We start from the raw sequence: 27992 nt of genomic DNA, 5'->3' as shown, positions 1-27992 counted from the left end.
CTTTCCATTCATTTAACATCCATTTATATTTGCAGAAATGTACAGAATCACAAAGCTGTGTTAAGTAGCCTAATAACTCTATTCTAACTAATGTTACTCTGCAATCATAAACACTCAGAGTCACCAACAACAGGCCCTTTTAGTTTCCTGTTTCCTGCAGGCTGAAGTTTCTGTTTTTTTTATTATCTCAAAATCATCAAACCTTGTGTAACTGAATGTCTGATTTACTGATGTAGCCTAAAATGTTTACCCAAGTTCTGCAGATAAATGAAGCAATTAGTGGTGGTCAATAGATCACATTTCAAAGTAGGTTGTTCTGTTCAGGTTGGAGCCCATCCCTGTACACACTGGTCCGATCCCAATTACATACCTGTAAATATAAATATTGAGTCAGAGTGATTAATGATTGATATACTTCAACAAGGTATCAGCCAAGAGGGAGTGATCTTGAACGCTCCACTGATCATTTCTGAAAATGGGGATGGTTCACTTGATTTTGCATTCATTAAAAATAAATTGCAACCTATAACAATCATGAAACATAAAAAAATAGGCCTATATAAAACAAAACTTAGGCTAATTTAGTTTTCCTATTTGCAAAGTGCCTCACCTCGCCACAGTCAAGGAGCACTGATGGGATCCTCCTGTGAGTCAAAGCCTCTCAGATGTCAAAGCACCAGCAGTCAACCAGGGGTTTTCTCGCGCATGCGCGGTGGCGGGCGACTATCTCATCGGGGAGAAAAAAAGAAGTTCACACACAAAGCCACGCCTGCGCTGTGTGCCTCTCATTACAAGCGAAGTTGCTGCATCTTTTTAGGAAGCTACATGCTTTCTTTCGACATCCAAAGGTCGCATGGTGTCAGGGACGCGCCTAGTCACGGGAACAGTCCGGGGCGCGTTCACGAGGTGCAAGATCGCGCTTTAACAGTGAAGAGTATCAAACAGCGTGCGGGGATTCAACCTAATGGTTTACGTTGGGTCACAACGACCAGTCAATGATTTGCGCCGTAAATTTTTTGTTCTTGTCCGGCGTTTATTTTGCAATCGTTTTCTATTTTGCACGGGAAGAAACTGACATAGCAAACTCATCTGTATGATCGGGGAGCAGGAGCACACAGTATGGTCCGGGAAACCAGACATTTATGGGTGGGAAATTTACCCGAAAATGTACGAGAGGAGAAAATCATTGAGCACTTCAAGCGGTGAGTAGAAACGCTAATGAGCAACGTGTGTACCTATTCGTATGTGTGTGTGCGCGCCTGTGTTTTTTGTAGGCTATAAAGTAACGACGAGTGCACGGCCAGCATCTCTCTCTCTCTCTCTCTCTCCCTCTCTCTCTCTGTTGTGTCACATTTTTCGTGAAGTCGGGATGAAGCAGGAGGTTCCCCCTGTAGCAAAGTCCCATTTGGCAACTGTGCTGTCAGCTCCTCCATAAGCAACAACACTGTGCTGCATTTGAGCCCAGATAAAACAGAGAGAGAGAGACGGGCAGCACGCTTCAGCCGCCACGGCTAACAGCCAACATATGGTTTTACCATTTTTAAGTCTCGGTCACCAACTTGCAGGCTGTGGGTGATGATAACTTTAGCTTTTTAACGTGTGGTAGCGAGGCTGCACATTTCCCAAACAGTGTGTGTGAGACCAAATGTGGACTTAAAAAGCAGCAGCAGCTTTAACACCTGGTGGAAACATTTTCTCCACGGCTCCAGCGGCCAGTGTAAACAAACTTCAGCCCCGTACCTGACGAGCTGCTTCCCCCCGTGCGAGCAGCATGCATCCCCCGGCAGACACTGTGAAGTCTGTCGCCTGGTGCGTGCGTGCGTGTGTGTGTGTGTGTGTTTCTGGACCCGGTGTTTCACTTGACTCTGTGCGAGTTTGTCAGGTCACTGCTTTCGACCAAACGTGTCCAACAAAAGTGTAGGTTAATGTGCACGCCTAATGTACCTGTCTGTCTCTCTCTCTGTGTGTGTGTGGCTTCATGCTGCAACAGTCGGTCCTTTGCTCTTAAACCGTAAAACACAAGTCGGTGAAACCTAAAAGGTGACGCGACATCACATCACGCCGCCATCCACGCTGCAATATCGTTGCAAGCTGACTGTGATTGAACAGGCTGCCTGTGCCCGTGTGTTCACTGATATGCAACATTGTACCGCTGCAGGAGGCTACTGGTGTTTACTTTGTGCGCCTATGGACACACACGCGCGCGCGCGCGCACACACACACACACACACACAAATGGTCCTTTGCCACACTATAACCGCATCGCTGCTGATTTGCACAGGTAAATCAACACAAAACACACCGACAGGAATAGGGTGTATATTTTAAATGATCCTGACTGAGCTGCATGATTTGTGCTTTTTCTTCTCCATCCGTGCGTCTGTTTGGGGCTGCTGCATGGGACCAGACCAGACCAGACACATGCACCGTTAATTTCGCTCTTTGTTGTCCTCCTCGCACAATAAATATGTTAATATGAATTTTCGTGTGGCTATCACGATTGCCTGCGCGCTCTCGTCCCTCTCTGCCCGGCTGTCAAGGAAATAGCAGCCCGCCTCTCTCTCACTCTCTCTCTCTCTCTCGTCCATATGTGCAGGGGACCAGACTGCTGAAAAACATCAGTCTACCTACCTAGCCTATATGAGCAACGTTGCGTTTTTTGGGGGGCTGTATGTAGGCGTCGCCATATCGGACGAAAGCTGCTAAATGTCTACTTAATCAAACTGTAACCGTGAGCGCATTTTGTCCCACAGCAAAAACCTCCACAAAAATATATAAAGTGATGATAATACATTCCTGCTTTGCTCTCTCTCGGTCTCATTATTCACGGTGCACGGATGCGGTGGCAAAACTAGACAAATGGGGCTGGTGTGTGACTCCTGCAGCCTTGCAGAGCGCACCATAATGGGCTACCTATGTGTGCCGTTTTATTTACATTAGCCCGTGTAAATGATGTGCGTTACGTTATTCTGTTTTCTTTCTTTCTTTCTTTTTTTTGCTGGGGGATGGTGACTGAGAGCGTGTTTTTGCAATAGCGGAGAGGAAACTGTGTCGGCCAGTCCCTTTTTTTTTTTTTTTTTTTTTTAGCATGCTGCCTCAGCTCCAGCGTTAACCCAGAGGTAGTCAGAGTATGCAGGTGCATGACAGCCCAATGTGTGATAGAAGTCATTGAAGATGGGGGACGGCAGAATGAGTAAGCAGTGTGAACAGCTTTTCTAAAATGGCGTCGGAGGCTGTTCAATGTTGGGAACTGGCATGCCAATAAATTTATGGGCACCCTACTGTCTGTGTCGGACACAGAAAACACTTCCCAAAGGTTCTTGGAGGGGAAATAGACGGCGCATAAAGATGATAGCAGGCTTTGTAATCCTTGACTGGGCTTGTAAATTTAGTGTAATAGGCTTCACATCAGTCAATTCAACCATCACTTAGCGGGGTATTTGGTCTTTTACGGGCTTATTAAGGAAACAATTGAACACTTACCCTCCCATACCTTTAATAAAAACTTCTATCTTCAACTATATATTTCAGCTTGAAGGGAAATTAGAATTTTATGTCCATTAATATTTGTAAATTTGCACCAAATGTGTTTATGTTTAATTTATTTATTTATAAGTATATATATATAGGGATATAAGAGCCACAAAGGCATTTATATTTTTAAACCCACACACTGCAAATCAGGAAATAACACCTTTGAAAACGCTGCCCAGACCTCATGTGTGTGCTAAAAGCATATGATATCACCCTCCTCCATAGAAACATGCTAATATTGGAAAATATATGCATTTATTAACATGCAATGTGCCAAGGTTTCAAGTCCAGTTGCTGGGTTACCGTTGCCTTGCAAGAAAGTACCACAGAGCAGAAAATAGGCGTAGCAAAGCCACCTTACCTCCCACCCCTCCTCACACACACACACACACACACACACACACATACACACATGCACAAACATGCACACACACATTGACATCACTGAAATCATCAGCACTATGTAGTTTGAAAAGGTGCCATCATTTGAGAAATTGCATGGTTTCCACAAAAAATGTACACTGTTTGAAAAATTCACAAACACAGTTGCAGCTGAAAACCTGGTGATCACATTGTTTTTTTCTGTTTGCATCTTTTCTAGATATGGACGTGTGGAGAGTGTCAAGGTCCTGCCCAAGCGGGGTTCAGAAGGTGGAGTCGCTGCCTTTGTGGATTTTGTGGACATTAAAAGTGCTCAAAAGGCTCACAATGCTATCAACAAGATGGGGGACAGAGACCTGCGCACTGATTACAATGAACCAGGCACAATTCCTAGTGCCGCGAGGGGGCTGGACGATAGTCTGTCCTTAGGCTCTCGTGGCCGGGATGTAACAGGGTTCACAAGGGCGGCAGGGGGGGCCGTGTATGGTCCCCCCACGTCGCTCCACAGCAGAGATGGACGCTATGAACGCAGACTAGACGGGTAAGTGGACAAAGTTTCTCTGAAGGCAGGGGAAACCGTGGTTTCCGGTAAACATCTTACCTCCAAGCATCTTTCCACCATCTATTCATTTACTTGTTTGGGGGTTAAAAAGGAGAAAACAAGTTCATGCTCAAGAATTAAATTCTATAGGGATGCCCTTCTAAAGTCCTCGGAGCGTGGCCAGCGCTCCCGGATTCATGCTTCACACAGGTAGACACCGAAATATTCCCTAAGTGAGAGCATTTTTGTACACATGTGTATCTGTTGCTTAAATGATTAGGCGATAGTTTAAATGGCTGTTGGGGATTATCTTTGTGAGTATAAACATCTCTCTGAGGTGGATGTATCATTTGCGGAAAATACGGGGCAAAGATTGGATATCGTAAAAATTTCCCAGGATTATTGGAGATTGTTGGAGAGAGAGAGAGAGAGAGAGAGAGAAAGGGAGAGAGAGAAAAAGAGAGAGTGGTCCAACGGCCATCCCTGGGATTCCCCTAATCTGGAGTTACATGCCCTGCTCGATGGATTAAAGTCACCCTTCTTTTCCTCATAAATCAAAACAACCAAGAGCACACATTATATGTATAAGACACCATTGTTTGGATTAGTCTAATTTGGTTTCAATTATCGTGCACACCTCACTGAGGTGTTCACCTCGCTCGCGGGCCGGAGTCATGTGGATAACCTACACAGGATATTTATTCCCCACTGTTGGATTAACACTGGCCAGACACCAAAAGGATATGCTATCATGCTAAAGGTATGGGTTGCTTTCTTGGTGCTTTAATTTTTTGTTTTTGTTTATTTTTTTGTTTTATTTGGGATTATGTCTGAGCTCAGGGCATTACAGTTTGAGTGCTGGGAGACCTCTGCTGGTGATCCAAGTCAGTAGACACCACAAAAACACAAGTGAGCAAATTACTGTTTTTTTTCCCCTGCCATCATTTTGTGGAGATTATTTTTTTTCAATTTTTCAACACACCCGAGACTCACAGATTTGCCAACGGCCAAGATGGACTATGTTTGGATCATACAATTTGAAGAAGAATCCTGGAAATTGTGACTGGAAAGTTGTCATCTTCACTGCTGGAGATAACCTCAACTCATGTCTGTGGATTATCTCTTCTTTCCCAAATGTGGAACTATAACTAAACCTTGGATACAATAACACGCAGAGTCCAAGAACCAGATTGCATCTGTGAACTGCATTTCCTTAATTGACTCAGCCTCTTCTACAACATGGATAGACAACAGACATGAGCCTCTACAAGCTTCAAAACCAAATGTTCTCCACCCTGGGAATGAATACAGTGCTACTATGAGCAAAGATCTGGATTACCATTAAGAGACATCCTCATTATTCCTAATCTGTGGTGGCCATTTTTCCTTGCCTCTACCAAAGGAATTTGACCACTTCTCCACTGTGCACATCATGACCAAACTGGAATGTGCAGGACTTCACCAAAGAAGATACAAGACTTTATCCGTTTTTTTTTACTCCGATCATCACTTCTGCTGTTGGGGAGTCGACGGTGCAGGGCTCAGATGAAGATGGACTCATGGATATCATGCATTTTTGTCACTGGACTCAAGTGCAACACTGCCCTCCTTGCCCCCGCCCCTCCCTGCACGTTTGGATGGATATATGGATTCACATAGACGTTTTCCAGCATTGTTAGAAAATGTTCCAACCTGGATCCGTACAAGAGCCAAGTTTGTTTTCATAATTTTAATTAAAACGGACACACGCGAGGTCCCCTGCCCTGAGGATGAGGATTACATTTTCTATTTTGAACAATTTTGCTTCAGTTTTTTTCCCCCTCCACTCAACATTTTTGCCCATTTTTCTGCTCACAAAGTTCTGTCTCCCTAGATTGTATTTGGAATTATAGGTCAAGTTACCACTCTCTCAAAAGGTTGGTATGTCCTGCCCTGTGTATTTTAGCTGTCCTCTCTAACCCCCTAGTTTGAACCCCTGTCTCTCTCCATTTTCCCCACTAACCGAAGTAGCTGGTACATAAACTATTATTATTATATCACTATTATTAATATTATCACTGCCTGTGTGTCTAAATTCAGAAATCTGTTCCTTACCTTGTATTGTTTTCCTTTCTCTTCCTCTCACCTGACCCTACCTTCAGCTTTTTCCCCTGTTGTCCTTATGATGAATAGATCCAGTTGCTGATGACTGACCAAAGGAAAAAACAAAACATAAAACGCTTTATTACACAGCACAAGCATAGGGATGTGGAGAAAAACATAAAGGTTCAAAGATGTATCACATACTCGCATATTGTCGTAGGAAAAACTGGTGAGAACAAAAAACGGACTAAATTTGATTAATTTTGATTTTTGATTAATTAAAAACATAATCCGTATGATCATCAATAATGAAATTAAACATTAGTCCCAGCCCTGGTATCTTTTATTCCAGTTTTTCCTGTCGCTCTTTGACGGTTTTTGTTTTTTATTGGAGTATAGTGAAACATAAATACTATAAAACCTGCCACAGGCAAGAGTGAGCTGTGAGAGAAATATTACACAATATCATATAGAGGGAGATATTAAATATGTATATAGAGAGATGTATAACATTCATCCGAGGATCCCGACTGGATCCACACTCAGGGTGTCGCAGCTCCCTGTGCGGGTCGACCAGTGAAATGATAATTACGGCAGCAGTGAGACGGCAGCAGTCAGCCATCAGAGATTCTTCTTAACCTTTTGTTATATTGGCTTATCGCTTTAATTTCAGGCTGTATTAGACTTTTGCAGCCAATGATGCAAATCAATGAGCAGGACTTATTCATGCCAATACTGGGTTTGAAGGATTGCTGCATCAGTTTGATGAATTACCTTGGTTAGTCAGATATTTCATTTACTGGATTAACCAAAAACAGAGAAATGTTCCTATTGAATTCTCAGAAAAAAGTTCTATATTACAGTCACTTTAAATTATATGACGTAAATTGTAAATGACATGCACTGTGATAGAACATTTTTGTGCCTCAGCTGGTGAGAACAACAGGATACTCCACAGCTGCACAGTCAAACTGTTTGTTTGCATGACAGAAAGATATTTCACAATAAACTGCTTCTAACTCTTTTGGAAATTTCAAATTGAATTGAAACACATGTTTTTGCTCCCACACGGCTGAGCCTGCACATAAGATGTCTTTTTAGCATGCTGCTGGAATGCATGCTTATTATTATGCCGTTCACATAATCCCAAAACAGTTGATGTGCTTAGCATGCACCAGAGCAGACTAATAATCAAACACTGATGGAAATTCTACCAAAAAAAGTCTAGCTGAATTATTTTTAAGCTCCATGAATAATGTAGAAGCAGTTTTGTGTAAAGTGAAATTGAAGTGAAATTGAAGGATATCTATTGAGGAGTGAGCCTGCGCCACCAAATTAGCATTTTTGAGAGCATCTAGGGGTCAAGGTAATCCATCAATTTCACAGCAGACATCGTTATGCCATAGATGCTATTCATGAATCCTGCACACGGATGATTAAATCAAATAAACTGAAACAGAATTTGCCCCCGACCTGCTGTACTTCATATATGCTGAAATGCAGTCATATAGTGCAAATCTCTGAAGCCAATTTATCTCCAAGATCCAGGAGAGTGTATACATCCCATACAGCATTTTGTTCCCATGCCCCGCAGCAAGAGACTCCTGTGTAACGGCCTAATGAAAGACCTCCATTTATTGAAAATAACATTGGAACACAAAAGAATGAAAATTCCCAGTTTGACCACATCAGATTAGTACGATAACAAAAGTATGGTGACAAATTCAGCAAACCCTAAAATCCAATCAGACATTGTCATTAAGTGTAGACTTTGATTAGTAAATAAATGGATACATAAAATGATATTAGCCTTGAAAAATTTGAGTGTCAATGTATGGTAACATTTTTTTTCGTCTCAGATTCAATCTGCCAAATCTTATTTGGATAGCACTACAGCATACGGGTTAGTGCAGGTCAAAGTGCATCAGAAGATTGATTCAAATGGACAATGAGATTCAATATAAAATAGGTATATTTAAAAAGCTATCATAACATTTTAAAGAAAAAAAGGAAAAGGAAAGGTCATTTTTGGCATTTTTAGAAACTCCCACGTGTCATTAACCAAGTCGCCTTTCAGGAAATCACAGGCCATTGTGATGCAAAGAAGACTCTTCTGTCACTTATCTAAAGAGAAATGGCAGCAGCCCTTTGTCAGCACCAGGTGGAACCCACATTGGTTCCTGACATGCAGGCAGCTTATTCCAGTAACTGTCGTCTCAGCAGATTCACATATTGGGGTGCACACACACATTTGCTTTGACCAGATTTAACAAATGCACTGAAAAACATTAAAATAGTTTGTAGCTGTGCTCTTGTGTCAAATGACAAATTTGTACATCCACAACAACAAATAGATCATTTCTAGAGGAAACACCACATTATGCATCTGTCAAACTTGGAAAGCACAACAAAGTTGGAAGATCTTTTAAAATAAAAGCGAGAGAGCCCATAAAAATGTGCTATGTGTTGCTGAAGGAACTAATTACAAACATTTGCTTGAGACTCAAAACAAAACACATTGTGCCCTCATTTGCACCACTATTAGAAAATACTTACCAAAAGCTGCTGCCAGCTTCTCTTTAATGAGATGAACTGCTTCAGAAGTTTCTCCTTGTTGCAAGTGTCTTTGATTTGTACTTACAGACCTTTGATGGCGCAGACAGTTTAGCAGCATGAAAGCCGGCAAGCAAGCAGAATTCAGATCGACCCATCTTCACACACAGATGTAACCTCTGAATCAGTCTAAATCAGTGAAAAGATCCAAAAGATTTAGATGTTTCTGTCAATTATCAGTGAGGAAAATTTGCAAGTCCCATCTAGGGAATCAATTGGGATTATATTTCATGAATTTCAGATGTCTTTTCCCATAGTAGAGAATAGACAGAGCATCATCAGATGGCCTTTAAGCCTTGTCTTGTCTTAAGTGCATAGTAGAACCATGAATATTAGTGGAAAGTATTTGGGTGGGGTGGGGGGTAATGAAGACCAGAACCAGGAAAGTTGGACTTCTTTGTCCCTGTCCAGACTCGGATCATTAGAAGTCCAACATGATACCATTCATATCAATTGGGTTCCTCATCCATGTTGCATCATTTTGGGCCTCAACACCACATCACCTTTATGATTTTCCATCTAGATTAGATTGTACATCAGTTCACTTAATTTATTTATAGTGAAAATCTGCAAAATCTCTTTCAGTGTGTATATCTTGGAACAACACATCATTGAACTGGATTACCCCCAATTTATTATAACCATGATAGCTCACATATCTATACCCACACTTAGATTATCACAGATATCCCATTGGATAATGATACTTTATGCAGTTTGATAGTCTAGGTCTGTTTTCCATGAAAATTTGTCACCGTCCTGAATTTTTCCATCCTCATTTGAAATGGACAAAGAATAAAACAAAGTTATTTTATTTTAATTACCAGTATAATGAAAGTTTGTAACTGTTGTTATATTAAAACATATTCCGCCCCGTGTTGGAACATCATGGCTAATTTTCTGATTATAATTTAATCTGAATTCAAACAGTGGTAATTGCTGTCCTGTCCCGCTCATTATGGGGAGTTTGGTAATATGACTGTTGTAATGACACAGCAGTCGTATTACCAAATTAAATTCTGATTGCTTTATTCAGACAGAGGGCGCACAGGTCTGAGCAGAATGTCCCTATTTGCACTGTTTCTAATGTGCATCTTCTAAAAGATGCTTTGAGGAGCCGATTCTTTCTTTGGGAGGGGGGACAACTGGTGTCAAATCGTGTAACATAAACAAAAGGCTTGTCATAAGTCACCTTGAACAAAGCCTCTCAGATGATCAATGATAAAACGCCTCAAAGAGAAGCTTTTGTTACAGCTGGCAGACGTTACAAGGCCAGAATGACTCCACAATCTATAAAGTCATAATCTCTCATTTAATTCCCTTTTATTACAAGTAATCTACGGGCGAGTCTGTTATATCCTGCAGTTGAACTTTGAAATGAGCTGCAGATTTGCATGCCTCTTGTTAGAAATGTCTTCCTGTTGGTCTGTGTTGATTGTCCCCTTAGTAAGGATGCTCGTCAAGTGTTAAATTGAAATGAAATCAGCTTGAAGCTTAAAGCAACAGCTCAAAGATGATAGAAATGCACGAAAGATCAGTTGGCTACCTGTTGTGGTCTGGTGGCAGGAGGACGTGATGCGTTTAGTCTCCCAAGTCATGAACAGTTAGGCCGAGAAAACATGACAGGCCTGATGTTCGGCTATCCCAAACAGTCAATCATTTAAATTCCCTCATAGTTTAGTTTATTTACTGGTTAATAATTCTTTTTAATTAATCAAAAACGACTCCCCCCCCCCAAAAAAAAAAAAAAAATGAAGTGCCCCATCTTCTTCCAAAGTGTCTGATTAAGGAAATTCCACCAAAGATAAATGGTGATCTGGTTTGTCTACTGTCTTATGCTTCAACATCTAAAAACAAAGGTGTGACATACTTTTGTCTTCTCTTCCTGTTTGTTAGGACTGCTGAGACTCGGGAGCGGGCATATGATCACAGTGCCTATGGACATCACGAGCGTCCGGGTAGCAGCTTCGACCGCCAGCGGCACTATGAAACAGACTATTACCGGGATGCACGAGAGAGGACTCTGAGCACAGCAGGCAGCGGGTCTGGTACCTCCAGTGGAAGCGGTACAACGGTGTCGTCGGGAGTCGGTGGAACTATCGTTAGCTCTGTTGCTGGCAACACAGGAACAAGTGGCTCAGCAGGGGCCACGACGGGAGGAAGCGGAGGATCTACATCCAGTGGGGTGGGCTTCTACCGGTCCCACAGCAGGAGCCCCTGTCGCTTTGAGACACCAGAGACTCGCTATGAGTCTCGCACCAGGGAACCCTTTACTTTGGCCAGTGTGGTTCACAGGGACCTTTACCGGGAGGACAGGGGTCGACGCGGGGAGCGGTCGTACCGCCACAGTCGCAGCCGGTCTCCGCACTCAACGCATTCACGAAACCCCTCTCCTCAGAGACTCGCCAGTCAGGCCACCCGTCCTCCACGCTCCCACAGTGGGTCAGGCTCTCGCAGTCGCTCCTCCAGCTCAGACTCAGTCAGCAGTACCAGCAGCAGTACGAGTGGCAGGTGAGTAAAGCTGATCTCACTGCTTGTTGTTTACCTTTGTGCTTCACGGTCCTGAACAGGAGCTCAACAGAGAGTGAAAGTAGAGAAAGAGTCTGAACACTGAATGCTGCTGTTCATTGCAGCTTTTGAGAAAATAAATCATCTCATATATTGATGGTCCTAGTAAGGCTAAAACGAGCTGAACACAGTTTAAATGGATCCCTGATGCACATTTTTAATCCAAAATCTTTAGCTTAATAAATATTGACTTGTATAATTCATAATTTAACGGTATATTAATAAAATAAATTGAATTACACTTTTCCTTACTGTGAACCACCCCAGATTTTGTAAAGAAAGAAGCATCTCAGCGAAACCCACAGTGGAACAGCTCATGCACCATCTCAGTGTGGTGGACTTTTGTCGGCTTTCCTAAAAATGTGGATCAAAATTATTTCTACACTTCTGTTTCTATGTTTCTCTTTTTAAAAACAATATTCCCCAATATCCATCTCTGGCCACACTGGCTCTATTGACTTCTGCAGCTGAAGGCCAGGTGTTACCAACAAGCTAAGACTTGGATCTGCATTTGACGTCTGTCACTCGTTAGTGTGGACTCCCAATGAGAACACTTTGTTGCACAACATCCCAGTGTGCAGAAGCTGTGGTTTACCGTTTGAAGATATCCTAACCAAATACTGTGTCATTACATGTGTTTCTTCAGTGCACGTTTGTTATTTTAAGGGTGATGGATTGAATTGATTTTTTGTGGAGGTGACTGACTGACTGTTGCAAAATTACACTTTCATTCTAACGGCTGCAACGACAGGCTTCCTCTGTCCGTTGTTTAAGATTTGCACACACCTCTGCTCCATCCTGCATGTGACACAGATTAAAAACTGTTCTGAAGATGCAGAATGACAGGAAAGATTTATGTATTAAGCCCTATCTTGTTTTACCCCCATATATTCTTTAAAATCTTGATGCGCAAGGATGCCACCTTTTTAACTTCGCTCATTTTAAATAATTTAACACACATTGTAATTGTGTTAACTCTAAAGCAGATCATCATTAGTTAATTTTTCAAAGGCAAACATTTAAATTTACTGGTTTTAATAGCAGTTGTCTGTTAGGAAAAATACCTTTGTTGCATGTAATTGCTGCAGTGACACACTTTTGCTTTTTTGAGATCTGATTTGATTTATTATTGATTGGTTTTATTTATTCATGCTTAAGATCAGGTTTATTTTATGTCTTGAAAAAACGAAACTGGTTGCCCAGTACATTTTGTTTAATTCAACTATCCTGCCCTCATAAGGTGGTGTCTGAGGTTGTTTCTGTTTTCTTTATACTGTCCATTGATCAGTCAGGTGACTTACAGATCACCATAGATTTACAAGTTACTGTCACCAATATATTAAAGACCTTAAAGACCTTGGGCAGAATTAACCACTTTGTAAATCCCACACCAGATGACAAAAAAACAATTATGTTTAGAAATGCATGACAAGGTTTTAGGAATAAATTTGAATTCACACCCTAACTTAAACCTTGGTCGAATCATGTGGCTGCAACAGACACAAATGTTACTATTATTACTCTGGATATGTGTAATTAACATGTTTTCATGACAGGATGTGAGAGCAAGTTTAATTCTGGCGTTAAAACCAAATTAAATATCATTTTAATTATGGCAGGCAGTCTGGTGTTGGCTCCATTTTAAATTTGACAACCCTAGTTGAGCTGTTTTTGTGCAGCCTTGAGTGTTGTTATAATGCTGTTGTTAATATATTTATTTTTATCAGACGAACTAGGTTATTGTTGTTGAGCAGCAGCTGCAGAAATGATGCATGAATTTAAAAAAAAAAGGTTAAGAAAATTTAATGCGAGTGAGTGCTGCAGATTTTTGCCCCTGAGATGAGCTTCACTGTGTAACTGCGCCTCGCTGCTGCCCCGTTGTTTATTTTTTTTGTTAAACTGCCTCACCTCTGGTCAGAGTCCACGGCTCTGATTGACATGCAGCGACACATGTGGCCTGATGAGGTAGTGCTACGGGGAGAATTTCAGGAGACGGCTGGTATATTTTTCTCACTGCCTACCTCTCTGTATGGGTAATGGCTCCCCCCCTCCGTGAGATCCAGTTGGAACTGGAAATTTCTGGCCAGTGCTGGCTGTCTGCCCACTCCCACAGGCCAGGCTCCGTCAGCAGCACTTCCGGGAGTGTCTGAGCACAGGAGGAGAAAGTGAGAAGGAAACAAACAGCAGAGGGCCTAGAAAGCTGAGACAGGCATGGGAATGGTTTGAGCGAGAAGGTGCACGCAGCAGCTGTGAATTTTCCACCATCTCTTTATGCTGATATTCAGATGTACTATGTAAATGTAGACTGGGGAGGAGAAAGAAGGGTGTTTTTCTCCTCGTCAGCTGAGAGATGCTGCAGTTTTTAAACACATTCACTGTGCATTGCATGAGCTTTTATGCAAATGTACGACTATATAAAATCTAAAATGTCTGCATAATATTTAAATAACAGCTTCCTGTTTTATCACCTTTTTGTGTTTACAAAGCTCACATTTTAACTGCTATTCTTGGTTGTGCATTGAAATATAGCTATAAGCACTTATAATCCAGCTTCCAAAATCGAAGTAATTTCATTTAGGTAGAATATGTTGCATTCACAGTATAGCACTGGAAATTATTCAAAAGAATTTATCATGATATTGAGGTAGGAAATATTAGTATATTTTGGACTGTTTTGAAGTGTTACATGGTTTGGGCAGAGGAAACAACCAGTCACAGTGACAGAAATGAACTAGCTTTTTATCTGCAAGTTGGTAAGATGATGTTGAGCATCATGTTTATTTTCTCTAAGTCCATGTCCCTTTTTTTGCGACAGTGATTCTAGCAGTAGTTCAAGCGATGACTCCCCGGCACGATCGGTGCAGTCTGCTGCTGTTCCTGCGCCCTCAGCACTTCCTTTGTCCTCACTCGACAAGGATGAGCCACGTAAAAGCTTTGGCATCAAGGTTCAAAATCTTCCCGTGCGCTCCACAGGTTAGTTACAAGGTGCTTCTGTGGCGTTCTGTGATAAAAAGCTTTTCATATACAGAAATACTGGTGCACTGTATTTCTCCATATTGTTCAGCATTTTATTTTCCTTGTTTTATCAGAAATCACTACTGTTAATTGTATATTTAATAAAACATTTGATGTGTTTACAACAGATACAAGCCTGAAGGATGGTTTGTTTCATGAGTTTAAGAAACATGGAAAGGTCACGTCTGTACAAATCCATGGAGCTTCAGAAGAACGCTATGGGCTTGTATTTTTCCGCCAGCAAGAGGACCAAGAAAAAGCACTTGGCGCATCCAAGGGGAAGCTTTTTTTTGGCATGCAAATTGACGTTACAGCCTGGAACGGCCCTGGTACGTTCTGCTTTTAAAACTCTAGTGCAGCAAAAAAAAAAAATCAAACAATGTCAAATGAGAACTTTCTTATTTTTCCAGAGACAGAAAGTGAGAATGAGTTTCGGCCCCTGGACGAGAGGATAGACGAGTTTCATCCGAAGGCCACACGCACATTATTCATCGGAAACCTGGAGAAGACCACCACCTACCATGACCTGCTTAACATCTTCCAGCGCTTTGGAGAAATAGTGGTAGGTTGATACTGTATTGTGGTTGAGAGTCTAGATATAGTGCTGCACAGGTTGATATCACTGCACTTCCTGACAATATGTTTCTGTTTTCATTATGTTTAAAGGACATTGACATTAAGAAGGTGAATGGAGCCCCACAGTATGCCTTTTTACAATACTGCGACATCGCCAGTGTCTGCAAGGCCATAAAGAAGATGGATGGCGAGTACCTCGGTAACAACAGACTGAAGGTGAGAATATTCATGTTAATTTAATTTTAAGCCTTGTCTTTACACTAGCACGACATTCCTCACTCTCACTGCCACACTTAGTAATATTTATGAGCACAATTTGTATGAACAATTACAATCTGACATTTTATGCTCTCTTTTTCAGCTTGGCTTTGGAAAAAGTATGCCTACAACATGTGTTTGGTTGGATGGATTGGCATCGAATACAACTGAGCAGTTTCTTACCCGTCATTTCTGCCGCTATGGACACGTTGTCAAGGTAATTAAGTGTTTATTTTTCCCTCCTCATAAGTTGCCCATTGTTTACTTCTTGGCACCTTGGGACTCTGTTTTCCTCTGTCTTCCGCAGGTTGTGTTTGACAGAATGAAAGGAATGGCCCTCATCCTGTATAACAACATTGAATATGCACAGGCTGCCGTCAAAGACACAAAGGGGTGGAAGATAGGTGGCAGTAAAATTAAGGCAAGTGAAGCCAGAATGGGGGCTCTCTCTTATTATGTCACAATGTCTGATATGCTTAAACAAGTGCAACTAATCATTCTTTTTTGTTTTTAGGTGGACTTTGCCAATCAGGAGAGTCAGATGGCTTTCTATCGTTCAATGCAAGCATCTGGCCAGGATATTCGAGACTTTTATGACATTCTCTCTGAAAGAAGGTTTGTGTCCATAATCATGTTTCTCGTCAATACTTCCTTAATGTTTAAACAAAAAATATTGATTCCAAAATATGATGAAATTACAGCTTGTTCTTTTTGATTTATTTCTTGGCAGGGATGATCGACGAACCCAATATGAATTTCCAGCAGAAAGACAATATTTTGAAAATGTACGAACAACACCAGGGACATTTAGTGAAGATCCACGTCGTAAATACCCTGCAAGAAGCCGGGAGTTCTACACTGAATGGGACCCATATCAGGGAGATTACTATGATCCACAATACTTTGAAGACCCCCGGGAGTATCGGGAATACAGAGCAGATCCTTATGAGCAGGACATTCGCAAATACAGCTACTTGCAACGGGAACGTGAAAGAGAGAGGGAGCGCTTTGAAACGGATCGTGGGCGCGATCACGGGAGGAGGACCATTGAGCGTAGCCAAAGTCCATCTCACATTGCCTCTCGTCGTCCGGCAAGCCCCACTGCATCTCCCTCGCTCTCTGAGAGGATACCAAGCGACTCTGATCGCCGTATTTGTTGTCGGTCCTCTGACAGAAGTGGAAGCTGCAGTTCAATCTCTCCACCCAGATTTGAAAAACTGGAAAAAGCACGCTCTGAAAGGTATAATAAAACGGACAAGCTTGAGAAGGATCGACTTTTTGAAGTAGACAGAGGGAGTTTGGTTGAAAAGGAAAAACGGGCTGGATGTAAGGATCGAGGGGACAAGGACAAAAGTGAAAAACAGAGGCTCAAAAAGCTCAAAGTTGCATCACCTATTATACAAGCTTGTGAGACAGAGCCTGAGCTTGAAAGAGATGTTAGTCCTGAGTCTCTTCTTCGCACTAAAAATAGTAAAATTCCAAAGGAAAGTTCAAGCAAAGGACGGTTGGACCTTCTGCCTTGTGTTGTGCAATTAACACGTGTGAAAGAAAAAGAGGGCAAATTGATTGGTCATGCTGTCCATGATAAACAGATACCGAGGGGTGGAAGTGACAGTCCTAGACTGGCATCACCTTCAGCTGACCAGAGAAGTCCTCCATTTCGCTCAGAACCATCAAAAGGTGATATCTCCAAGCATGGAAAGGTGCCTAGAGACAAGAACATTCACAGTTTAGTTGAGGTTATTGACAAGGATGCTAAAATCAAATCCAAAAAACATGGAAAATCTGATATGGGATTTGACAGCAGTATTTCTGTGGATATTGACCGTTTAGCTGCAAGGAAAAGGCGCTTTGAAGAATCTGGGAAAACCGATAGACAAAAGAGAACCAGTGAGGAGGAGCTCGGCAGATCTGGACTTCATAAATTATGGAACAATGCTAAAGAGACTGATTTGGATAAGAACCTTTTGCTAAAAGGGATTCATAAAAAAGACCACCACAAGGATAAATGTGTCCGGTTGGTGTCTTCTAACAGTCCCAAGGACGGACAAGACTGTGACAGCAACTCTGTAGGCCTCTCATTAGAGCGGCAGTCACGGCTTGGGGAGCTGCCCGAAGACTGCACAGATCAATTAGACGCTACCTACCTTAAAATAGACTTGGAGGGCTCAAAAAGTGAAAACAGCTCCAGTCTCACCAAGATATCAGATGATGGCAGTCTAGATTTGGATGAAATAAGAGAACAACAGAAACAGGTTCTGTTTGAAAATGACCAAGAGAGAGGGAAGTGCAGAGACTCAGATGATGGAGATGAACACTTGGTGCACATTGACCAGTCTCATATTTGCACAAAACAAATTGAACAGAGTCGGTGGCTTCGGCCCAAGCCTGGAGACCCTGACAAGTTGGTCAAGTTTGAAAACCCACCAAGTGATGAGACTCCTGACTTTGAAAAGGATTATGTCATGCATGATATTGGAAAACCAATTCAGGAAATGGCCAGTGATGACTTCTCTTCTTGTAAACGAAAGAAGTTAGAGACTTTTGACTTTGAAATACCCACTGTGAAAAGTGAGTGCAGTTTTTCAAGTTCTCAAAAGTTGAATGAGGTCATTTATCAAAGTATGACATCCTCAATAGGGACGGGTCCCTTTCCTACAAACGAAGAAGACGAAACCACTCAGATCCCTGTGTCAGTTATTAACAAAGAAAGAAAGTCTTCTCCAACAACAGATGATACATTTCCACACTCAGAATCACTCAAAAACACTTTGGGCCTGTCAACCAGACATTTTCAGTCTTCCGACACTGAGCTCCCAAAACTCAAGACAACATTGCTTGGATGTGATGAGGACTTAATGCAACGGTGGGAAAGAAGGATCAAGTCTGATTCACTCAGAATGGAAATGACATTCCCAAGTGATATTGCAAAACGAGAGAATATCCGCAAACGCCTTGGTCAGGATTTGGAGCCTGGGGAAGTGCAGTCAGATTCAGATGATGATGTAGAAAACAAACACATCTCTCCCAAGTCCAATAGTTCCTTGTCTTATATCCTTAGGGAACGGGATGAGAGAATGACTGACCTGAAGCTTTCAGGCTCTTTGGAAAAGAATAAGTTTTATTCGTTTGCATTAGATAAAACTATAACTCCTGATACAAAAGCACTCCTTGAAAGAGCCAAGACGCTGTATTCCTCCAGGGAAGATAATTGGTCCTTTCTTCCCTCACACTTCCCAACCTCCCACAGCTGTTCAGATAAGGGCAAGGTAGCGCTAGCACCTCGACCTATTCCTCCTTGGTATTTGAAAAAGAAGAAGATTCGCCCTGACTCTGAAGATAAGCTGCATGATAAAAAAGAGGAGTTTAAGCCACAGGACCAAGAGCGACAGGAACTTTTTGCATCTCGCTTCCTCCACAGTTCGATCTTTGAGCAGGATTCCCGCCGTTTGCAGCATCTTGAACGTAAAGACCAAGATTTTGAAACTGGAGTTGGAAGGCCTTTTGGTAAGCCAAGTGCTGCTGAGTCACAACCTGAAGCTGGGGGAAGTGATGTCCCACAAGAGCCCATAGTGCTTTTCCATAGTCGGTTTTTAGAGCTTCAGCAGCAAAAGGATAAGGACCACTCCCTACCTGATCCTGAAAATGATTTGACAGTGCCAGAGATTAAAAGAGATGAAGTGCAGAATTGTGATACGCAGTCTGATAAGGAAACTGAGCCAGTGGTGAAGGTTGAGGACAAATCGCCCAGCCCCCCATTAACCTTGTCTGTTTCACCTTTTCTTCCTTCCCCTAAAGATCTGTCACCAGAAAAGAAGGAAGTTTTAACTCCATGCTCAGATCAACATGTGTCAGTTGCCAAGGAAGAAAAAGTGGATCCCGTTCTTGAGGTGTCCCCAACCCGTTCTCTTTCCATGGAAGACTTAAAATCAGTTGCTCCTAAGCTAACCCTGACCCCTCCACTTGCCCTTTCAGAACCAGAACACGAGATGGAAACAAAAGTAGAATTAAATGAACCCAAACTGAAAATTGGTAATAGTTTGGCAGTGGAACATAATCCCCTTGTGGAAGACAAACCTCCCACTCCTGGTGGTTCCCTAATTGGGTTTGAGAGGGAGACTGCAGAGTGTGCTTACTCTGACTATCCAAAGATTGAAGAAAAATCAGAAATTGAAGCAGAATCGAAAACAGAGAATCAGGAAATTAAACACTTTGAGGAAGCTCAGAAATCTGAGACAGATGGTGAGGCATGTATGCCAGAACTAGAGGCTGAAATAAAACCATTACCAAATCGCAGACAGCCCAAGAACAAAAGGGCAAAACCACTACCAGTTTTACGCACCTCCCAGCCTCCCCAAAATGTTGCCACTGAGAAACCTGCAACACGAAAGAGTGAACGAATTGACAGAACGAAAAGGGCCTCATCTCCTCGAGCAGAACCGCCGAAAGTATCACTTGAGTCTAAAACATCAAAGTCGCCAAGTCATGCCTCAGACTCTGAACAAAACCTTGAGTCAAGTTTAATCCATGGCAGGACACGTCGCAGGAATGTAAAATCGGTGTATGCCACGCTACATGAAGATGACCAATCTGGCAAAGAGGTAGTTGAGCCATCACGCTCTATGCGCAAACGTGGTGCTGACAAAGAACCAATGCAGCAAGATGTTCAAATTCCATCTACTAATACTCGGCGAGGACGCCCACCTAAAAGAGGCATCAAACGAAGTGAGGATGCATCACCAGTAAAAGGGGAACAGCAGAAAATGATGGAAGAGGACACAGAAATGAAAGAGACCTCAACTACTGTAGAGGTCCCGAAAACCTCTGAGGGATGGCGATCACCCCGCACCCAGAAAGTACAACAATCACACCTTACTTCATCTGCCCCAGTTAATAAGAAAGGAAGTAGAATAGACAAACAGTCTGGCAGCACAACAACATCAGCCGAGCAAGCTAGTCTGGCAAGTCACGATGAGTCAGAGCTTAAGCCTAAAATTGATTTAGACCCATTTATAAAATTACCAGAAAAAATGGAAAACACAAGTCCACCAGTGCACAGAAAGGAAAAAGACTTAAAAGATTTTGGTGGAAAGAAATCTACTGATGGTGAGAAGATGGATACCAGCTCCTCTGAGAGAAGACAGCCCGAAAAGGGTGTTAAAATGAAAACTGCAAGGTTGAAAAGAAATACCAAGCAGATCGCTGAAGATAAATCGCACAGCTTAAAAAATCTTGAGATTCGTGTAAGCGTCGATGACGTTAAAGGTTTGCTTCGTTCAGAGGATGATGAGCCTGAGACATTTGAAGTCCCCACAATCACAAAAACAAAATCGGTCATACAAGAGACTGAGGAAACAAAGGTGACAGGATTTCCAAATGAATCAAATAAGCTTGGCACTCAGGAGAAAGAAGACACCCTATCAGAGCCTGAACTTCCCTTGGATCCGGCCGCTCTCTTGGCACGGCAGATGGAACTAGAGCAGGCAGTTGAAAATATTGCCAAACTTACGGTTGAGCAACCTCCTCGGCCATACAAGGAACCACCTGCAGAGCAGCCGACCATATTGCCTCCAGTCATAGTGGAACCAGAAGTTGAGGTAGAGGAGGAAAAGCGAGCTAACCCTGCAAGTGAGACTGAACTTGCTGCAGCTATTGATTCCATAACAGCTGAAGAATTATGTGGGGACGGAGATGGATTCACAGCAGCTCCTACTTACACTGCTCTTGTTCCAACCCCTGACTCTTTGGTATCCCCCTCCTCCAATGAGATCATGGAACCTGAAACACACATGGTAATCAACAGTATTCTCGCAGCAGATTCAGATGAAGGTCCTCTAACACCCAGCCCAAAGGGGCCAGGGACAGAGGCTAAGGTAGCTGAAGACCCCCCACTACCCGAAACACCCAAGAAAACTGGCAAAGTGAAAGCAAAAACCCCGAAGAAGTCAAGAAGTCGTAAAGGTCCAGCTAACAAGAAAGTTGATACTGCTGAAGAGGTTTCACAATCAGAGCCCTCTCCAGTCAAGTTACCCGAGTCCATCCCAGAAGACCCAGAAACCATCAATTCAAAAGCAGTTACCGTCACAGCAGGGGCAACTGCAGCTGCCTCTGTGGTCACTGCTGTTGCAACTTGTAGACGTGATGTTACAAGTGCCATAACTGTAGACACGCCCAAAGAGGCGGAACAGCCTGAAGTTGAACAGCCTGTACCCAAAGAATCTGCCTTCCATTCAGGCACAAGCAACATCTCGAGTTGTAAAAAGCATCCCCAAGCAGCGGAGCCATCTACCCCTACTCTTGCCCCTGCTCCTGCTCGCCCACAGCCTGTATCTCAGTTCAGCGTACCCCTGCTGAGGCCAGCCAAAATGCCACTTTCCCCTGACTGGCCTCAGAGGTCTGAAGAAAGTAGAATCTACGTTGCACCTTCATGTCATGTCACAGTGGTAACTCCGTCTTTACCAGCATCTACTCCTCTTGCAACCCCTTCAGCAAATCCCCCAATGCCTCCTGACACCAAGGCTTCAGATATTGACCCCAGCTCTAGTACCTTAAGGAAAATTTTAATGGAACCCAAATATGTATCTGCATCAAACAGCAACTCTATACCTACCACCATGGTGACATCTGCACTGTCAGAGCCTTCACGGATGTCAGAGAATGAAAATCGCTCTGAGACGGGGAGTTTGAGACAGTTGCATCCCGAAGAAAGACCGCATTTCCCCATCCAGCCCATACACCACAAACCATCTCCATTAACAGAGTCTCAGCAGAACTGTGGAGAGAAGGCTCAGCACACAATTATTTCTCCTGCTACCTCAGTGATAAGTCGAATTCCAATGCCTTATGATACAGAGGAAGCTCCACGTATTTCTCTAAGCAACAGAAGCATTGGCTTATCTCTTCCCAAGCAGAAATTTAGAGCAAACTCCAATGAGAATAATCGCTACCATGGCATGGATATAGTAGAGGATGGCAATAGAGGGCGCTCTGTTGTTGAGACCACTCCCTACAATACAGGCGCCAGTCCAGGCCTTAGGGTCAATACATCAGAAGGTGTTGTTGTTTTGAGTTATTCTGGTCAGAAAACTGAGGGGCCTCACAGAATGAGAGCCAAAATTAGTCAAATCCCTCAAGCCAGTGCTGGTGATATAGAGTTTCAACAATCTGTGTCCAAATCTCAGATAAAGCAAGAGCCGCTCATCACATCATCCCAGTCGCCTACTCCAAAAGCAGCTCCAACTCCTGTAGCTTATGGACACACAGGGGTCCTCTTGACCAGTCAGTCTTATAATACCCAACCTGTAATTTCCAGCACCAAGCAGGAGAGTCATGGCTGTGACAAATCAGACGCTCCATATCACACAGCATCCCAGGGTGGGGTGGTAAAGATGTTCCAACAGCCAATTAGTTCTCCTCAAGTCTTGATGTACAATCAAGCTGTCATACAGCAGCAGCAAAGCAAGAGAGGCCTGGGGACGGAACCTCTACCTAAAAAGATGGATATTGGCAAAGCTGTTCAGCAGTCCAACCTCAGTCCAGTCATGAGTCCACACCACCCATCGCTATCTGGAAACCGCATGAGCCCTAGCCCTGGAAACCCAACTGATCGGTCAACACTACACCTCAAGCAAGAACCCCAGTCTCCACGAACGACTGTTCACTCCCCTTCACCCTTTATCAAAGCTGGCCCTCCAAGTGGTTCTTCTATTGGAACGTCTGTTGTTCTGGCTCATGGCATGCCACCAATGTCTACATATCATTCTAGTATGCATCACCCGCACTCAGAGCAGTCATCTGTCATAATTCAGCCTCACAGCGTCACTCAGTCAATGACTCACGAAGCCAGGATGAACACCCCACCAATGTCTGGGATAAACTATGGAAGGCGAGGTGACTCCCTGTCCTCTCCTCATCCAGGGCCTCCGCAGCGCTCGAACACGCCACAGCCTAATGTCATCAGAGATCTGGTACTGCAGTCTCATTCAAGTCCCCAGGGGTCGGTGTCAGGTGGTGGTGGTGGCAGCAGTGTAAATGAAGAAGAACCCAGACACTTTAACCAAGCCCTTAGTAGACCATCAGTGCCCCAGCTACAGTCAGATGTAATGATGATTCACAGTGATCACAGAGGTCTCCACCAAAGCATTCGCATGGACCAGTACAGAGACATGCACCAGCGCATCCTCATGCATCAGCAACTGGGAGAGCAGACTGCTGTAGAGGCACGACAGTCACGCTGCTCTGAGACCGGGACGGCGGCTTCAAGCAACATCTCTGGGCCCTCAAAGAGTCCTATTGTGGGGAAGGCCATCGAGCTGTCTACAAAAGAATCTCTCAAACCACTAGAAGGAAAGCTGATTCACCCACCCTCCAGTGAAAGTAGAATCCGGGGAGTCCATGCATCCAGTCCTGTCATGGTGTCTCCTCACACTCATGGGGTTCAGCTGATGCATCCAGGAGGCACAGGCTCCTTTCCAGTGTACCGAGACATGCGGGGCTTCCCATCTCAATTCCCAGGACACAGCCTGGCTAACCAAGGCATTACATCTTCACAGGTCAATTGATAAACTTTTATTCTATCTGTGCTTTTTGTGTTAAGCAAAAATATATAGTCAGCATTTTGATTGCATTTTAGAATATACTGTACATCGCTCACATGTATGCATTTTCTTAAACAGGTCCCCTCGGAGCCTGACTTGGGTCACAGGAGTAAAATGTCTCAGTCCCATGGGGGAGGAAGTGATTCCAAGCCTGAGAGTTCCCATCTTCGCCATGCTACCTCTTCTGACCTCTCACACATTTCTCGAATAGCAGGGGATACGGTCTCACCCTCATACCAGTCTCCCATGACGTCCCCCATGAGTCTTACTCACAAGCCAGATCTATCTCTGCAGAAAGGACCCCCGTCCTTCCTGCCAACACCCCCACCGGCAGTACCCCCATCGAGTTCACTGCAGCCACGGCCCGATGCCAAGCTGGACCATTCAGGACACCGTTCTGTTGACATGGTGCAGCTTTTGACGGTAGGAAGACATATGACCAGTAGAATACAGCGTCAAGACAATATTATAGAGATAAAATCTAAGTATAATTACTATTTCTGTTTTCTTTGTATAGAAATATCCCATTGTATGGCAAGGCCTATTGGCACTGAAGAATGACCAAGCTGCTGTCCAGTTGCACTTTGTCTCTGGAAACACCTTGCTGGCCCAACGCTCTCTGCCGCCCCCGGAGGGAGGTCCTCTTCTCCGTATCGTCCAGAGAATGAGGCTTGAGGCTTCCCAGTTGGACAGTGTGGCTCGCAGAATGACCGTGAGTTTAAAATTTGATCTATATGAAGACTCAGTTGAGTCTGTATTCTGCCTAATAACTTGATAAAAGCTTGGTAAATAAGGTGCATTTATCCTGCTGTTGTAATTTGTGCTCTGTGTTTATAATTTGGTAAAGACGTATCGTGCACGGCAGGTGGACAATGACTACTGTTTGCTACTGGCTCTGCCCTGTGGTCGAGACCAAGAGGACGTCCTTGGTCAAACCCAAGCCTTGAAAAGTGGCTTCATCACCTACCTGCAAGCCAAACAGGCAGCTGGAATCATCAATGTGCCCAACCCTGGCTCCAATCAGGTCTGTTGTCTTTTTTTGTTTTACCTCTGTTTTGTTATAATATTCTGGATCACGAGGAAGTTGTTCCCTCTCTCATCATGTTCCTTTCATCTTTGGATTGGCAGCCAGCTTACGTGGTGCAGATTTTCCCGCCGTGTGAATTCTCGGAGAGCCACCTTTCGCGACTGGCACCAGATCTTCTCAACAGCATCTCCAGCATTTCCCCTCACCTCATGATCGTCATTGCCTCTGTTTAATTACCTCCATTTTTTCTTTTCCTGAACAAAGCCAACACCAGCCCTTTTGGACTCGTCCAGTTTTGTAAAACTGGAATTGCCTCATATTTTTATGAGTTTGACTTTTTTTAAAGATCTGATTTAGCATGCACTCACCTTTTCTCTTTCACTTCACCAAGTCCTTAAGTCACCCAATGACGATGAATTCCAAAAACTATAACTTTACGAAGAGGATATGAAGGGTCAACTGGGGATTTTTGATGATCATTTGTGATTATTCATTTCATTTTTGCCATTTTTGGAGGTGTTGTGCAGCCTTTTCTAATTCATAGCACTCAAAGCTATGGATTGAGACCTTCCTATGGGATATTTTTTACCTTCATAAAAGTGATTGTGGTTTTTCTTTGTTTTTTAAAGACAAACGATGTGAGAAGTCATTGCACTATATTAAGGAAAAAATTGTGAACTCTGTACAGATTTGAGTCCAATATGATACATGTTATGGAAATACTCTCGTAATCAGCCATGCTTGCGCAAGATAAAAGAAAAATCATTGCCTGGAAAATGATCGAGAATCATTTCAGCCTGATCAGTCATTCTGCTTCTGCTCCTTCACCATCAGCCAACTTCTACTTCATTTCCGGACTCAACTCTCCATCCCTAAGTGTTCCCTACCCCAGGAACTCGTGAGGGGACGTTTAGAGTTGTACAGTTTACACTCAATGCCTCAACAGGGGACTATATAAAGAATATTTAATTTGTTTATTTTTGTTTGCATCTTCTTTAAGCCTAAGGGTATTGTGGACAATTGTGAAACTGTAAATATTATAAATATTTAAAGACTGAAGCAATGTGGAGAGACCAAGTGAATTATTTTACAAGACAGATCATCAAATCTCAGTGTTTTTCTTTCTTTCTTTTGTTCTTTCTTTCTTTCTTTCTCTCTTTCTTTGGGCAAGGGCATGAAGGGGGATGGTAGGAAGGATCTGTGCAGGATCCAGGAGTGATATTCACAAAAAAAATATTTTTTAAATTGATTCTGTGCCAAAACGTCTTTTGCAAACGCTCAACACACACAATGTATCTAAAAACGAAATTTGATCAGAACCTATTTTCATATGTGACTTTGTATTTTGCCACTCAGAGGGCAGACTTGATTCCTTTTTTTTTGGTATTGTTCATCAACCCAACTCTGTTACTACAGTGCTTTTACATTTTGAAATTGTATCCTCATTTTGAAGGAACCACTGTATTGTATTGTGGGGGTTGCCTTTTCCATTTGTATTCCTCTTTTCCTTCTCCATGATGTGGTCCTCTGCTGCCCCCTGCTGTCTGGAAACCATCCTTTGCATCCTGAGGTCATTTAAGCTGTGACTTCATGACAGATCTGCTATAGCATGCTTTATTCTCTAATCCTAAAGGGTAAAGTAAAATCATAAAGGCAAAGAATGTTATTTGAACTTGACATCATGCCGCTAATGGATGTGCTGATCATCTGTCTCCATCCCTTCCCTTAACTGTGTCCTTGAGCCAAGCTGTAAATACTAATGTCCTTAATCTGTGCTCTTGTGTATTTTCCCTTCATAATTGTCTTTCTTCAGGGTCCTTATTTTTGTTTTGTGCAACAAAACAAAGCAGTCTGAAAGAGACGGGAGATGAGGTGTGTGAAAACCGATGCTGAAAGTAAAACCATGCTTGTCAGTTTTGTGGTGTAAATATTTCTATGACTGCAAGCTGAATACTCTCATGGTTATGTTGAAGGCACTTATAATTTTTGATAAGCAAATGAGAAGAAAATACAAAAAACAAACTTAAAACGGTGATTAATATGAAAACTGTCTTTTGATCAATCTTCATTTTGAGTGTATTTTGCTGTTCCTCCATGAGGACATTTTAAACTGTAAAATAAATTGTTGTTTAACTTACTTCTGAAGATCATTAAATGGTCAGTCACTCTGATTTGTTAATTTTTTGTGTTTTTTCTTTAGAAATGGAAGTTATGTTGATTTAAACTGAAGGAAAACTTCAATTTACAATCTACAAGCTTCATTATCTGCTCTGTTCACTATCTCAAAACTTCAGGTTTCGTGTCTCTGCAAGATGTTGCAACACTTTCCTAGAATTACAACACGTGAAAATACTAAACCTGCTACGTATGACAGATCTCATCACCTTTGGTTGGTGCTGCAGTCTGTTCTGCAGTCAGAAGATGTCAGTGTCTGACTGAATGACATGACTGAGATAAAGTGAATTAGTGCGACAGGGATGTCAGTTATAGTTTCAGTTCAGTGTAAAACTGGTTTGTTCTGTAAGATGTTGGCTCTGACTTTGTCTTTATGCGAGTTTGTATCGCCTGGAGCAGAGGCTGTGTTTTTCCCACATTATTTTTAATTTGAATGTGTGAAAAGAAAATTCACCCGAGAAGGGAGAAAGTCTTTGGATCGTAAAAACACCTCAAGCAACTCAGAGCTTTGTCTTTGATTGACTTGTATTGTTTTCCTTTCTAAGACCTGTGTTTAATTCTGGTCCGCCACAGAGGGAATTGTGGAAGATCTTGTACGTCTAAACATGTCTGTCTTGGTCAGAAA

At 42.7% G+C, this 27992-nt stretch overlaps 1 protein-coding gene and 1 long non-coding RNA gene across 3 annotated transcripts; one reads left to right on the top strand and one right to left on the bottom strand.

The window, feature by feature from the left end:
- LOC310989205 lies at positions 1-2091 on the bottom strand. The gene is made up of 3 exons (XR_014595525.1): positions 1945-2091; positions 611-723; positions 1-370 (listed from the first exon to the last, which is right to left on the bottom strand). It is a non-coding gene; the product is annotated as an uncharacterized lncRNA (long non-coding RNA).
- Positions 765-27342, top strand: spen (spen family transcriptional repressor). 2 transcript variants are annotated; one of them, XM_083976187.1, is made up of 15 exons: positions 765-1202; positions 4136-4456; positions 11048-11662; positions 14535-14692; positions 14863-15063; positions 15145-15296; positions 15401-15526; positions 15672-15785; positions 15876-15989; positions 16083-16183; positions 16299-24120; positions 24244-24588; positions 24683-24877; positions 25031-25189; positions 25294-27342. In XM_083976187.1, the coding sequence occupies exons 1-15, from the start codon at positions 1120-1122 to the stop codon at positions 25423-25425; spliced, it is 10638 nt and encodes a 3545-aa protein (XP_083832313.1). In that variant the 5' UTR covers positions 765-1119; the 3' UTR covers positions 25426-27342. The 2 variants fall into 2 exon arrangements, with proteins under 2 accessions (XP_083832313.1, XP_083832312.1); XM_083976186.1 differs by having other exon boundaries at positions 25013-25189.
- Positions 27343-27992: the final 650 nt, after the last annotated feature.

Source organism: Trachurus trachurus (genome assembly GCF_905171665.1).
Source record: "Trachurus trachurus genome assembly, chromosome: 7".
Taxonomy (NCBI): Eukaryota; Metazoa; Chordata; class Actinopteri; order Carangiformes; family Carangidae; genus Trachurus; species Trachurus trachurus.
The sequence above is the reverse complement of the archived record's forward strand: the minus strand, read 5'-3'. Positions and strand labels throughout refer to the sequence as shown.